This window comes from Momordica charantia, assembly GCF_013281855.1.
Source record: "Momordica charantia cultivar OHB3-1 chromosome 8 unlocalized genomic scaffold, Mcharantia_2.0 BLBB01000008.1, whole genome shotgun sequence".
Classification (NCBI taxonomy): Eukaryota; Viridiplantae; Streptophyta; class Magnoliopsida; order Cucurbitales; family Cucurbitaceae; genus Momordica; species Momordica charantia.
The window spans coordinates 3,987,770-4,002,403 of NW_028275166.1; the positions used below are offsets into that span (position 1 = coordinate 3,987,770).

General features: G+C 31.7%; 3 protein-coding genes across 3 annotated transcripts; all 3 read left to right on the forward strand.

The window, feature by feature from the left end:
* Window positions 1-3,214: 3,214 nt before the first annotated feature.
* LOC111005030 (uncharacterized) lies at window positions 3,215-5,297 on the forward strand. The gene is made up of 2 exons (XM_022276376.2): window positions 3,215-3,854; window positions 4,707-5,297. Exons 1-2 carry the CDS (start codon window positions 3,282-3,284, stop codon window positions 5,223-5,225), a joined length of 1,092 nt encoding a protein of 363 aa, XP_022132068.1. The 5' UTR covers window positions 3,215-3,281; the 3' UTR covers window positions 5,226-5,297.
* A 2,484-nt stretch (window positions 5,298-7,781) lies between these two features.
* Window positions 7,782-10,007, forward strand: LOC111004773 (uncharacterized). The gene is made up of 2 exons (XM_022275953.2): window positions 7,782-8,285; window positions 9,318-10,007. The coding sequence occupies exons 1-2, from the start codon at window positions 7,782-7,784 to the stop codon at window positions 10,005-10,007; spliced, it is 1,194 nt and encodes a 397-aa protein (XP_022131645.2).
* A 1,017-nt stretch (window positions 10,008-11,024) lies between these two features.
* Window positions 11,025-11,933, forward strand: LOC111004967 (17.9 kDa class II heat shock protein-like). The gene has a single exon (XM_022276295.2). The coding sequence runs from the start codon at window positions 11,325-11,327 to the stop codon at window positions 11,790-11,792; it is 468 nt and encodes a 155-aa protein (XP_022131987.2). The 5' UTR covers window positions 11,025-11,324; the 3' UTR covers window positions 11,793-11,933.
* Window positions 11,934-14,634: the final 2,701 nt, after the last annotated feature.

Consider the following 14,634-nt stretch of genomic DNA (forward strand, 5'->3'; position numbering starts at 1 on the left):
AAATTTTATTATAATCGCAGCCTGGTGAATGAGTTGAAAATCGAAGCACAATAGGAGGATTTTTAAAAATAAAATTTACATTAAAGATTTTAAATCTATAACCCGTTGTTACATTATTTAATAAAAGATAGGAAGACCAAAATATTTTAAAATGTTATGGACTAATAATATATTTTTACCTACTTTTAAGATATGAAGTCAATTAAATTCCAAAAATAAAATGAAGTCCAGTCAATTATGAAAAGTAATAACTTCTTTTTAATGCATGTGATTGTTTATTGAATCATTAAAAAAAAAAAAGCAACTAGCTATAGCAATATTTTGAAAAAAGAAAAAAATATATATGTGAGAAAAGTCGGGGTAACTTTATCTCTATAAAAGTGCTTTTTCAAGCACTCAATTTTCATTTATGAGCTTTTTCTTTTAAATAAATAAATATATATATATATATATAATATGTATCTTTTCTTTGTACGTTTTATGTGTTTTGGTTTCTTATAAATCACTTGAACTCATGGTACTTTACTTAAATGTGATATTTATAATGCATTATGGGAATTATGTGGGGCTAATTTGAAATTAACTTAGTTGATTAATACATATCTTTAAAAAATCGACTAATATATATATTTTCTTAAAAAATAGGAGATATGCTCAAATTTCGTTAAAGCATAATTCAAATTATAAATTAATTATTTGAGACATAAAGATATCTAGGAATAGTTCATTGTTTCAGTGAAAAATAAAGAATAAATTCAAAAAGTGTTATCAAATTTTTTTTAAGAAATATAACTTTTTTTTAAAGGACACTATAAAAGCAAACCCAAGACTCTTTAGTCTTAGTCTTTAAAAGATGACTTGTTTCCCTTTTTAAAATTTATTTTCTTTCTTTCTTGTTTTCTTTTTCTTTTTATTTTTATTTTTGAAAATAAAAGATGACTTCTTTCCAAAGAATACTTATTTGTCCTCTATTAACCTAGAGCTCTTTTATTATTATTTTTTAATACGAAATATTATGAAGTCTTAATTCAGTTTCCAGAGTAGAGATAAAGAAATTTTAGAGTAAGAGCTTTAGAATTTTATTTAGAACTAATATAAATTCAATTTAAAATAAAATAATGAATACTCAATATAAAAGTTAAATAAAGTATTCTTTACAATCAGAAGAACGTAATTAAACTTTGGTCAATAAAAACTTAATTCTTTTTTTAGTATAACAACACGTGGGGTGGGTATTCAAACTCACGATCTTTTGGTCGAAAATATATATGTCTTAATCAGTTGAACTACACTCAAATCAAAATTTAAATAATTCTAATCTATAAACTTTCGATTTTTTTTATGAGACATTACACTACATATTATAGAATACATATAAAATAAGTTTAATATGTAGTTTTAAAAATGTCACAATTTTTTAATCTTTTCCTCAAAATATAGCACTTAGTTTGTTTTATATTATTTTTGAGTTTGAGTTCTCTTGAGGATGAATAAACAACCACTGAACCCAAAAACTTAAATGGATAGGTTGGGTAAATTTAATTCATTTATATGGATGTAAAATTTTAATTTTTTTTGTTATATTTGAAAATGCATATTTATTATATGCTAGTTGTTTATATGATGACATGATATATACAAATAGTTGTTTGAAGTCTATATGTGTGGAAAAATTCAGGACTTCTTTGTTGGACATACATATCAATTACCGTTGAAATATGCTTACAGTAAGTTAAGTTTTTAAGCTATAAAAAATGAGTAAAGATTTATGTTTAATGATTAATTAAAAAAACAACGTTAATAAGCTTTTATTCAAACTTTATACAACATAATATTTTGAAAATCTAAAAATTCCCACTAAACAATATATATTCAATTAAAATTAATTTTATTTCGAAGAAAAAATATTTTTCTTATTTAAGGAGAAATTAAGACAGCCCCAAAAGACACGCAAACTTCGTACAGAATCAACTTTTTTATAAAAGTCATAGATCATTTGGTCTCCACAAAATTCCTTCTTTGCAAAGATTGCTTCATCATTATTCATGAAAATGTTTCTTTTTGAAGTTTTACTTTTGAAGTTTATTTTTATTTTAACTTAATTTATTCTAAACTATCATAACCTGTGTGTAGTATTCTGATCGCCTCCAATAGGTCGGACAAGGAAGGTTGACCCAATTAACACGGAACATGCACAAATAGAAAAGAATTGCTACAATGCTTAAGTCGATCTTCATCGTCGGATCTATCGATCTAAAGACAAAGAATCAGAATTGCATATTTGTATATGGATCGGGACACATCTTTCCATTTATAGGTGAAGACTAGTGAATATCTCACTTATCCGTCAATTAAAACCATTGCATGATTCACAGCGTAATTGCCTAAACAACAGTTGATAAGTCGTTTGGTGCAGTCTCATATACTTCGTCGGCTTAATTTTTAGGAGGGTCGAAGCCTATATATTTTATTCATCAATTTAACATTTATGAAGGTCGAACCTTGTACCCACTTACGTTGATTCGACTAGGAGCAGGGTCTAAGTCGATTTTGAAGTTGTCTAATGTTATACTGGACATCCATAATAAAAAACTATATCTTGAAACGTTGTTGTGATGACCTGATACGTTCCGACCTATATGTAATTAAGTTGCCATGTGAGAGGTCACCTAAAGTATTTTTCTCTTGTTTTTATTTTCCTATACGACCATTTCTTTCTAACTAAAATAAAATTAATGTTATAATTTTAATAACACACCAAAATGTATATTTAATTTGAAAAAGGAAACAGAAGTTTTTTTTTTCTTGACATTTGAAAAAAGAAGTTAAAATAGAAAAATAAAAAAAAATTTACACGGCAAGTCGGTTTTAATTTTACCAAAATTAGATTTTCAACTTGAATAGGTGGTAACAATTAAAATTAATAATACCATTCTAAAGAAAATCTTGAAAAGTACCCAAAAATCAATTAATAAATAGTTCAACCCAAACCCATCAATAAATCATGAAATCGAACTAATATATATATAGTATAGTGATCTAATCTTAAATCATAAAATCGAACTAAATAATGTATATATATATAAAATATAGTGATCTAATCTTATAAAACAATAATTCAATTACGCGTACTCACCAGAATTTATTTTTACTACTTCTTCAAGTTCAAAATTTACTCACATCAAGTACAAAGGATGAAAAATCAAAATTTCCTTTGAATCAACTATAAATCTACACCATCCAAAAGGGGAGTGGAAACAAAGGTTCAACACCAAAAAGAAATGGCAACCTTAGAAAGTAGGCTTCAAGAAGCAGCAATGGAAGGCAGTGTAGAAAAGCTGTTAGAATTGCTCCAACAAGAACCTCTACTTCTCGACCGAGTCTTCGATGGCACGGTCGATCCTCCGCTTCATGTTGCAGCCCTTCTTGGCCACACCGATTTCATTGATCAGATTATACAACAAAAGCCTCGGCTCGCCCGAGAGCGCGATTCAAACGGATCATCTCCCCTTCACTTAGCCGCGGCCAAGGGCCATCTCGAAATCGTTAGGCTTTTGCTGCGAGTCGAGGCTGATATGTGCTTGCTTGGCAATGCACAGGGCTGGAACCCTTTGCAACTTGCCGCTGCAAATGGCCGTGTGGACGCCCTGGAAGAGCTGGTCGGTGCCAGGCCGGAAGCTGCCCGAACCGCTGTGGACCACGGCGGAAATGCTTTGCATTTGTGCGTCAAGAACAACCAGTTGGAAGCTTTGAAGGTGCTGGTTCATGCTATAGATGATAAAGATTTCCTTAATGCGAAGGATGATTCTGGATGCTCTATTCTCCATTTAGCCGTCTCTTACAAGCAGATCGAGGTATTGATAATTTACTTCATAATTTGTGAGTTAGGATTTTAATTTGGTCATTAAAGTTTCTTAAATTTTAGGTTTAAATTACAATTCTTCAATTTCAAAATCTTTTCTTTTTGATTTATGAGATTTTAAATTTGTATCATTTTAATCTACTTTACTCTTTGAATTTTTTAGTACTAATGAATTTTGATTATTGTCTTTATTTTATTTCTAACAAATAGGTGACTATTCAATAATGTGTACTGACGTTGACATGTACATTAGAGGTGAACATTGGATAATAGGTGTCCAGTGACAACATAGTATTAAGAACCAACATGATTAAATTTCAAAGTTTGAAAACTAAAATAAATATTTTAAAAAGTTGTATCAAAATTGTTTTTTTTTCTTTTTCTAATTTAGGAGCTAAAATAAAGAGAAATACATATATAAAAAAAAAACTTAAAAGTTTAAGGACCCAATAAAACTTAAAATTTTCCTATTTAGTTAGGTACACTTTCTTATGAATTTCTTGTTTAGACTTTGATGGTAAAAAGAGAGAAGGAGAAAGAAAAAGGAAATAATTTCTCTCTTTTATCTGGAGATGTTTTAGTCACAATTTGAAAACAATTTCTTCCATTTTTATTAATGAGAAAATTAGAACATAGATAGCAATTTTAACCTAAATATCCAATATATCACCCACTAGTTTAACGGAGGAGTACTAAAAACCAAAAGCCCTCATAAATATTTTATTTTATTTTTCTATTTTTCAAAATTAGGCCTATAATTTAAAAATGTTATTTTCACCTCCAAGTCTTTTTCAAAAAATATTTTTAAAATCTAAATTCCTTTAAACAAAATTAAATGATGCAGACAATACGATTTCTGGTGAACACAAACGGAACGGAACTAAACGCAACGAACTCAAACGGATGGACGCCGTTGGACGTCTTATTGCAAAGCAACAGAGACGTGAACGATTTGGCCATAGCTGTGTTACTCGGCGCCGTTGCAGCGCCGCCGCCCGCCGGCAGCCAATGCAGCAGCTGCAGCGGGCGGAGCTGCTGCAGAAACGGGCGGCTGATGAGACAGCGAGAGGCACTAATGGTGGTGGCGTCGGTGATGGCGACGATGGCTTTCCAGGCGGCGGTGAACCCTCCCGGCGGCATATGGGACGGCGCCGGAAAATCGACCCCACACACGGTTCGATTCCGGTGCTTTATATTTTCGATCACATTCTGTTTTGTGTTCTCCATCGTTGAACTTTTCTTGCTGATCATTGATCATCCCTCCAACAGTTCCCTTTTCTTGGGTTTTCTTTCCTTTGCCATGTTCTTTTCCATTGTTGCCATGGCTGTGGCTTTTGGGGTTGCAATTCTGTGTGTGACATAAAATTCTTTATGTTAATTTAATAAATTATTTAAACGTTAAGCACAAAAATAAATATATAATATATAATATATATACCAAGCTTTGTTTTTCTTTTTTAAATTCTTTATGTTAATTTAATAAATTATTTAAACGTTAAGCACAAAAATAAATATATAATATATAATATATATACCAAGCTTTGTTTTTCTTTTTTAAATTCTTTATGTTAATTTAATAAATTATTTAAACGTTAAGCACAAAAATAAATATATAATATATAATATATATACCAAGCTTTGTTTTTCTTTCTTTTTTTTTTTGGGGAGATATCAATATGTATCAAGCTAATAGGTGGTCTGAAAAGTTATCTTTTCAAAAGTTATTTGATTCATAAAGGTACCGCATTTTAAAATAAAACAGAAAGTGAAATTAAAGTGAAATTTTATCAAAGAGGGACTTATCTATGTGAAAATATTGAATCCAACGTGAATCAAACATGCAACCTTCTGATATGGAGTCAGATGCGCTACCATTGCGCCACGGATCCATTGATGAGGGTGTTGTCTTTTAAAATTTATTTAAACACAAAAGCAACCAAAAAATAACATAAAAGGAAAAAAAAACTCATGAGTCACGATAGGTCATTTTTCTATATTATTTAGACTTTGTTGCATAATCATTTCTATTTTCGTTTTTCGTTTTTCTATCTTCTATTTTCAAAACAAAAACTGATACGTAATTTGATAACTATTTTTGGAAGATTTTAAAGCGATAAAAAAAGATTTTAGAGAGAGAAAAGTTAGTGGGTAAGAGCGAAATAATATTAGTTATTTAGAGAAAAAAATGTTAGAGAGAAAGAAGAAAAAAATTTGAGAGAGAAAAAAAATGTAGTGTGAGAGAAAACTTAAATAGAGAAATATTTTTTAGAGAAATAAATAAATAAAAACAAATAAAGACAAGTTATAGATGTACAAATTTTAGGGATAGAAAACTTTGAGAAATGTTAAATTTTTTGAGAGAAAAGTGAGAAATAAAATTATATTGAGTTATAAAATTTTAAATGTAGGCAAAAATATTATTCTTAAGAAAAAGATGGCGGAGGTTTCTTTGGAATTATAACAGCTCATCCGCCGGCTGCGGCCGGCCGGCCTAGGGATTAGGGAACACCCATTAACGTAAACCTAATTGGGGATTGATTTAATTTCATTTAAAAAAAAAGTGTTCACTTCAACCATTATATAATTATTTTATGTTCTTTATCTTTAATTTTTAAAACATGTTCCTAGAATTGTATAGAACATTTTAGAAACAAAATAAAAAACACCATTTTTTTTTTGTCCTATTTTCAATCAAATCAAGTTTTCTTCTTTATTCAATAAAAAAATGAAGAACAAGATAGAGTTACCAAATAAAATTGTGTTTTTCTGGATTAAAAAAGAGGAAAGAGAAAACAAGAAATAAGAGATCATGTTACCAAATGAATCTTTAATTTCAGGTTGTGAACACTCTTGATAGAAAGAATAATGTATAAGAGTTATTTGAAACACTATAAGAATGTGATTATAAGTTACAAGTAAACTCTAGATTCTTGAACTCACTACTTAATTACCATCAAATCATCATGTGACGCCTGAATAAAAGGAGGTAACGAAAGAAATTGACATCACATCAGAATGAGAGAGAGGATTATGAGACTATGCAAGTATAGTTAAAAAGAAAAAAGAAAAAAAAAGAATATACCAAAAAACATGTAACTTCCTTTTTGGTGCTAATAAAAGGACTCGTGCCGGTCTGGTAGTTTTTAACCTAAAAAAACTTAGGTATTCTCTTAAACTACTTGAACTAGAGGAGCGGTACGAGCTACCTACTCTACAAGTGGGTGCCATGAGGGTATATATGTAGTATATTCATATTCATAAGGTTTTATCTCATAATCAATTGACGATAAGAGAAGTACCAATATTATATATTATAAACTTTTGTTAAGTCTTTTATCCTTTGAATGTATGATCCTCAAAATAGTAACATATTTTAATCAAGGGGAGTGAGTTTTGAAATTAAGTTCTCATTATCTACTAAATCCTCTAAAATAAATATTATCCAAAAACACAAACAAGATATGGAGAAAGACATTTTCAAAAGCATGTTGCTGTCTTTTTTCGTCATTCCGACCTTTTCCTATGACCTACTCTTCAAATCTAGACTTAACAAACTTCATACAAACTAGTTATAACGCACAAAAAAAACATACCTTAAGAGTGGCTATAATTTAAACCTTAAACATACTTGTAGTAATTGTTGTTATTATATACACCATGACTTTAAGAAATGGTAGCAATTAAACTCAACCAAACTAGTTAGATAAAATTATTACAACACAAGGATTCAATCGAAATGCCGGATCTTTACTTTAGAAAGGTAATTGCTAAAGTTAATTCAAAACACAAACAACAAAAACAAAATCCAAAATCCAAAGCACACATTCACACCCACATTGATCATTTAATCATTATATAAATAGCCATCAAATAAAAAAGCTTTCACTATAAACTTAGAGAGAGAGAGAGAAAAAAAAAGATGAGAAACCCTAATAGCAAGCGGCTTTACGAAGCAGCACATAACGGTGACGTACGCACCTTACTAGAAATCGCCGGCCGATACCCGTCCCTACTCTACGGCGGCAGCTGGGTCGAGGCCCCCTACGAGAGCGGCCTCCGGGAGCCGCCGCTTCAGGTGGCGGCCTTTTACGGGCACTTGGATTTGGTTGAGAGGATGGTGGCAATGGAGCCGGCGCTGGCCCACCACTCCGACAAGAAGGGGTTGTCCCCGCTTCACATGGCGGCGGCGAACGGGCATGTGAATATAATAACCCGCTTGCTCCGGGTTGACCCGGATCTGTGCTTCCTCTGCGATGACGACGGCAGAAACCCTCTTCACTTCGCCGCCATGAACGGCCACCTCGCCGCCTTGAAACTGCTCGTCGAAAACATCGGAGCCCGACGAGACGTCACCACTTTTATCAACGCTAAGGATGATCATGGCTTCACACTCCTCCATCTCGCCGTCCATAATCAGCACGAGGTAGTAATCGTGAATTAAAGATCCGATAACGTTATTCTTTCTATTTTTTTTTATAAAGAAAAGTAAAATGGTAGAACTGTACACTCCTGGATTTAAAACGATAGAGTAATATTTTTATTTATATTTTGGAACAAATTGAAAAAAAATCAGAAATAAGATTTTTGTTTTTGTTTGTTGTCAAAACTTTCTATACAAACAATGTTTCTTAAAAAAAATTAAAAACAAATAACATTTATAAAAAATTGTAAACAAAAACGTTACCAAATTAAGTCCTACTTATAAAATTGTTCCAAATTCTTTTACATTAACTTTTTATTCAAAATATTAACAGACCTTTGTATTGTAAGGATAGCTGTACTTTCCAAACAAATGGCGAAATACAAAGTTTTATTTTTTTATCATTTTGTCTTAAAAATTTAGAAACTAAAATAGACTTTCTAAAAATTGAGGTTAATTTGGACCCATTTGATAACCTTCTGGTTTCTTGTTTGTTATTTTCAGTTTTGTTAAGAAATCTAAATATTTTACAACTAATCATGTTTCTTGTTTCTTTTAAAAAATATAAGCGTTTGGTAACGTTCTTTTTAAGCCTCCTCTTTTTGTAGGTTTTTAATATATTTCTCACATACGTCTAATGAAATTATACTTTTTTTCCAAAAAAAAAAAGGTTTTTGTTTCTCCTTCTTTAGGAACATTCTCATATATATATATATATATATATAATTTTTAAAAACAACCAAGTTTTTTTTTTCATTTTAAATTTGTTCCAAATACAAATAAAAAAATTATTTTATCATATTTGAATTCATAAAAAGATTGAGATCATACTATTCATTTTTCTTCATTAAAAGTTAAGAAATAGAAACTAATAAACAAAAACATTACCAAATGATGAGTCGTGATTATTCAAGTTTTTTGTTAAAACTATAAACATAGATAGAGTGGAGATTTGAACCTGATGAAGTACAATTCCAATATAATACATTAATTGAATATCCATGTTGGGCAAATTAAAGTTTAATTCTTTTGCAGATAGTGGAATACTTGGTGACATTTAAAATTGAGACGAATGCCCTAAACTCGAAGGGGTTCACACCACTGGACATGCTGATTAATTACCCAATGCCCAACGCGTATCCAAATCTCCTGAAGACGACCAATTTCCTACGTGGATACGGCGCCACCAGCTCATCGGCACTCACCGCCTCCGCCACCTCGCCGGAGCTCTGGGCCAGAAAGAAGGACGCCTTAATGGTGGTCGCATCCCTCATCGCCACCATGGCCTTCCAAGCCGCCGTCAACCCTCCCGGCGGCGTCTGGCAGGACGACGGAAACTCCGGTCAGAGAGCCGGAAAGTCGGTGATGGCGTCCAAAAGCCCAGATCTTTACACCCTTTTCATAGTCAGCGCCACGTCTGCGTTTGCGTTCTCGCTCGTCGAGCTGACTCTGCACATGAGCAATACCGTCTCCAACAGCGTCGCCGCCGTTGGGCTGGTGGCTTATGCCAAGTATATCTCCACGGTGGCGCTGGTGGCGGCTTATTCCTTATCAGTGGCGTTTTTGACGATGTTACCGGAAGACGAGAAAACTGCTACGGGTTTTAGGACCATGTTATGTATGACGGTTGTCGTCATTTTGGTATTTGTTGTTGCTGCCTTGAGATTTGGGTTTGCTCGGAAAGGCCATCCTGCTTCTGTAATTCAATTCCCTCCTCCCAAATGAATTCTAATTTAGTTTATTAAACTGCTATTGAGTATGGGTTTGTTAAACTTTTGTTTGGTTGGTGTTGAATATATTTCGTTAAACTGACTTTATTAAATTTATGTTTTGTTTTGTTGATTGAATTTTAATTTTCTTTTAAATAAATATAATTTATAAACTAATTATTTTACTAAAATCAATTTTCTTATGAAATTAAGAAATACATGAAATATTTTTAATACATTTGTCCATCCAATTTTTTTTTCAATGATTAATTTGTAAAATAGATATTCAACCATCTATGAAAATATTTTTCAAGTATTTATCAAAGTATACAAATTCATTTAACACAAATTTTACCATATAGAAAATGTTATCAAAAATTTATTTAATTTTTCACTATTTACTATCTCAAGTAAATTTGATTATTTAATTATTCTAAAAAATTTATTATTTAATTATCATCAATGTTACTATTAAATTTCTCTTTTGTTTAAAAATTATTAAATTTATAACTATCATATGTGGTCCATTAGTCAAAAGAGACTAAAGTAACTAATAGGAGAATGAGTTCAAATCCTATAGTGCCACTTAACCTTAGGAATTAATAATTAATTTTAAAATTTTATGTCCATGAATTCGATCAGGGGTGAATTGATATTTTTATTGTATTATAAAAAAAAAGTGAAGAAATTATTTGAAAATATTTTCATTAATTTACTCATAATAATGTAAATAATAAGGAGTTAAAACTTTTTTTAAAGGGTAATAACCTTTTTTTTTGTTAATTTGTTATAAAAAGAAAAAACTTATTCGTTATTATAATTTTTTATTCATCATCGAAGTTAAATTTTTTTTTTAGTACCGATGTTTAAAATATTAAGCTTTGTTTGTAAATACTTTCTTTTATTATTATTATTTTGAATTCAAAAGCTGTAGTCCATTATTCAATCTCCTGTGCGACAGTCACATTTATAATTCTATATTTGAAAAATATATTCCAAATATATGCTAGTTTAGTTTTAAATTTTAATTCACACCGCTGAAATAAAAGGAATTGGACTTTCTAAAAAAAAAAAAAAAGCTTTCATATTCTAAAACATTCGAGACCCAATAGAAGAGAAGGGGACCCACTTAGCATCTAGAACCATCGAAACCCTTTACTTTCTTCTTTCAGAACCTTCTTGAACTTTCCGGCGACCGCCGATTCCACCGCCCTCCACGCATATTAATACCATCTCTCCCGGAATTCCACATCCATCTTCTAATTTCAATTCACCGGAGCTTTCTCTGTAATTTCAAGAACAAAGAGAGATCGTTTTCCCGCGAGCGACGCCGATGGATTTCAGAATTCTGGATTCTCCTCTGTTCTCCACCCTGCAACAAATGGTGGATATGGCCGACGGCGGCGCCGGCAAGCCCATCACCGGCCCGACCCGTGCCTACGTGCGGGACGCGACGGCCATGGCCGCCACTCCGGTGGACGTAATCGAATACCCGAATTCGTACGTTTTCGCGATCGACATGCCGGGAGCGAAATCAGGGGAAATTAGGGTTCAGGTGGAGGACGAGAACGTGCTTCTGATCACCGGCGAGAGGAAGAGAGAGGAGGAGAAAGAATCGGCGAAGTATTTGAGAATGGAGCGGAGGATCGGAAAATTCATGAGGAAATTTATGTTGCCGGAGAATGCGGATACGAACGCCGTGACGGCGGTGTGCCACGACGGCGTTCTCACGGTGACTGTGCAGAAGCTGCCGCCGCCGGAGCCGAAGAAGCCGAAGACGATTGAGGTTCAGATAGCTTAATTTAATCCATGGCTTTTGGAAGATTTCTGTGATGTGGGAAAATTGTAATGTTAGAACAAATAAAGTCTCTGTTCTGTGAGAATTCAACCAAAAAAAAGAAAAAAAAAATCTGTTGTGTGAAATTTGATCTTTCAATCTCAATTTCCATCCATCCTATGCTTCTTCCTAAATCCTCTTTTAACTGGAAATAATACGTTCTTCAAAAACACTGTTTTAGTTAATGGCCGAAGAACTCAAATTTATTCTCTTGTGAATATTCTTTCAACAGACGTTTAATTGTTAACATCAGTTGAAAAAACAAGCGAGCTTATTGTGTTTAAAAAAATCAATTGAAAAAACAATTGACATTAATTACAATATAGGATTTCTTATTTTATATTATTTTTGTTACTCTTTTTTTCTTATTTGAGTGTAAAAATTAGAAAAGAAAAAACAAATGGTGGGTTAGTCTTGTGTTCTCAGTAATGATGATTCTTCAATTTCCCATTTGGCGTTGGTGACGAGGACCAGGTGGCGCTGGTCTTGGTCTTGGTCTTGGTCATGGTCTGTTTACCACCAAGACACGAAAATTTATAGTCTCAAAAAGTTTTTTACACTATTTTCATTTCCATTAAATTTATGATCTCCTATGAGATTATTTTAAAAATAAAATAAAATCCGACCGTGTATCTAATAATATTGTTAAAATGGGTTTAATTTAATAGTAATTAGTATATATTTTTAATTAAGATATTGTGAGTTTACAAACTATATATCTAATAATATAAAATTGTTAAAATAAACTTAATTTAATAGTAATTAGTATATATTTTCAATTAAGATGACATGAGTTAGACCTTTTTTATAATAGAAAACATAATATAAAATTATTACCACGTTATTCCGACAAAATAAGGAGGCCTTGGCCAGTGGTTTTGACTGTGGTGGAGCAGCCGTCGGAGGTCCACGTGGAGAAGACGTCAGCAAGGTGACGTACGGTACGGCGGTCCACCGTTTAGTTTCCGTCGTCAATTCCGCGGGGTAAGAATGTCTTCTTTTTTCTTTTGACTTTTTCAAACAAATAAAAACTGAAATGTGTCTTGACGCGATTGGACGGAAGTTTTAACGGTGGGGCCTCCTCTCCTCTCCTCTATTGACCATGACTTTTTTTTCCTCTCTATAGAATTTGAAATCAAACCATAATTTTGCTTGAAACTATTTTTAAACATCCTGCAGAGTCATATCAATATTTATGGTTTAGCTCTCCAAATCAATTGACCTATAACTCGTATATATTATAAATCTTTATTAAGTTTTTTATATTTTCAATATGAATCCTTAACATCCATCTGAAAAAATACGAGTGGTGTCGATTTTATTAATAATATTAAAATAGTCTCTTGAGAGATAGTCTCAAAATCTACCTCAACATTTATAGAGACGAATTGTGGGTATTTTAAATATTAGTGTTTGTAATAAAAAGTATTTAAAAATGAGTGAACAAAAGTGAGTAAAAACAATATTATCAAATCTTATATAATTTATCCAGATTGATTTTCATTTCGCAGTCTCCCTCTCAACTAATAAAACAACTTAATTGTTTATGATATTCTCAACTAATAACACAACTTAATTGTTTATATATCATAGAGTTGTTATTCAAAATTCTTTACTCCAATTTTTATCATTGGAGTTGGAATATATACATCAAATGAAAAAAAATGATGATCTTTACTCTAAACCTTGGTCAAGATGATGAAACTTTCTCATCCTTCAAAAAATAATTAAAGAAAAAAACAAAACAATATTCTTTGTGTTGGGGGAAGTATAATAACAATTTGGTTAGAATTGCCATTTTACCTAGTAAAAATCTCATGCAATGTTGTGATATATGATTGGTTTAACATAGCAAATTAAGTATTCCAATTTTAATGGACTTAAGTATTAAGAAAATTTAAGCTAAAAGTCCAAAGTACCCCTTCCTTCTTCAATTAATCCCTCACCCCCTTGGACAATGGCAGCTGTTATATGGACTTAGACTGAGAAACAGTAGTCATCCACAAGATATAATATGACCAATCACTTAAATTTGAAAGGGACATGAACATTTGGTTCAATATTGTGATATATGGTGTTTCTTGGAAAATAAGGGGTAAAACTTTTGGTCAAAATATTAAAAGATTTGACATTACAAAGTATATATCAATAACTAATAAATTCCCATTTGTGGATGCATATCACAACCTAGGCAGATGCATCTACTTTCGCACGGTTGGTCGCTAAGGAAGATTTTTTTGAAAATGTTTTGGGTTTACACTCCGTGAATTTTGTGTTGAATTCTATTCAAAATGTATGATATTGTATTGAGGAGGTCCAATCTATTTATAAATTCATAACTTGTTTAAATTCTAGTAGTGTAGATTGTCTTGTGAAATTGTTTGTTGCAATTTGGGGTCGTTGCAAATTTAGCACAATTGAGATTAAGTAGAGATCATGTTTTAACCTGAGCTAATGCTAATATGGTAGTCAATATTTAACTTAATCATTATTTTATATTAATTAATGATGACAATCACGTAAAATAAAGTGTAAAATACAATTTTGGTCCTAAGGTTTAGGGTAGGTGTCCTAAAGTTTTAAAATGAACACTTTTTGTTCATGAAGTTTATAGGATGGTTCTAAATGGTCCCTAATAATTTGATAGTTAGTTGATTAACGTTAAGATGATGTGGCAGTTAAGTTGTCAGTACTGTACTTTCAATCGCCTTCGCTCTTCTCCTTCCTCTCTCCTTCTCTAGCGAACCTCACGTTGCCACCTATCAGTCCTTCTCCTCGTCAGTCGATATCGTTAAGGAACTTATTT

What these genes read in the sequence shown, in the direction of transcription:
- LOC111005030 (XM_022276376.2), top strand. Translation starts at nt 3,282, where the DNA reads ATGGCAACCTTAGAAAGTAGGCTTCAAGAAGCAGCAATGGAAGGCAGT. An exon ending in TCTCTTACAAGCAGATCGAG is followed by an intron (nt 3,855 to 4,706) that starts GTATTGATAATT and finishes TAAATGATGCAG; the next exon opens with ACAATACGATTTCTGGTGAA.
- LOC111004773 (XM_022275953.2), top strand. Translation starts at nt 7,782, where the DNA reads ATGAGAAACCCTAATAGCAAGCGGCTTTACGAAGCAGCACATAACGGT. An exon ending in CCGTCCATAATCAGCACGAG is followed by an intron (nt 8,286 to 9,317) that starts GTAGTAATCGTG and finishes ATTCTTTTGCAG; the next exon opens with ATAGTGGAATACTTGGTGAC.
- LOC111004967 (XM_022276295.2), top strand. Translation starts at nt 11,325, where the DNA reads ATGGATTTCAGAATTCTGGATTCTCCTCTGTTCTCCACCCTGCAACAA.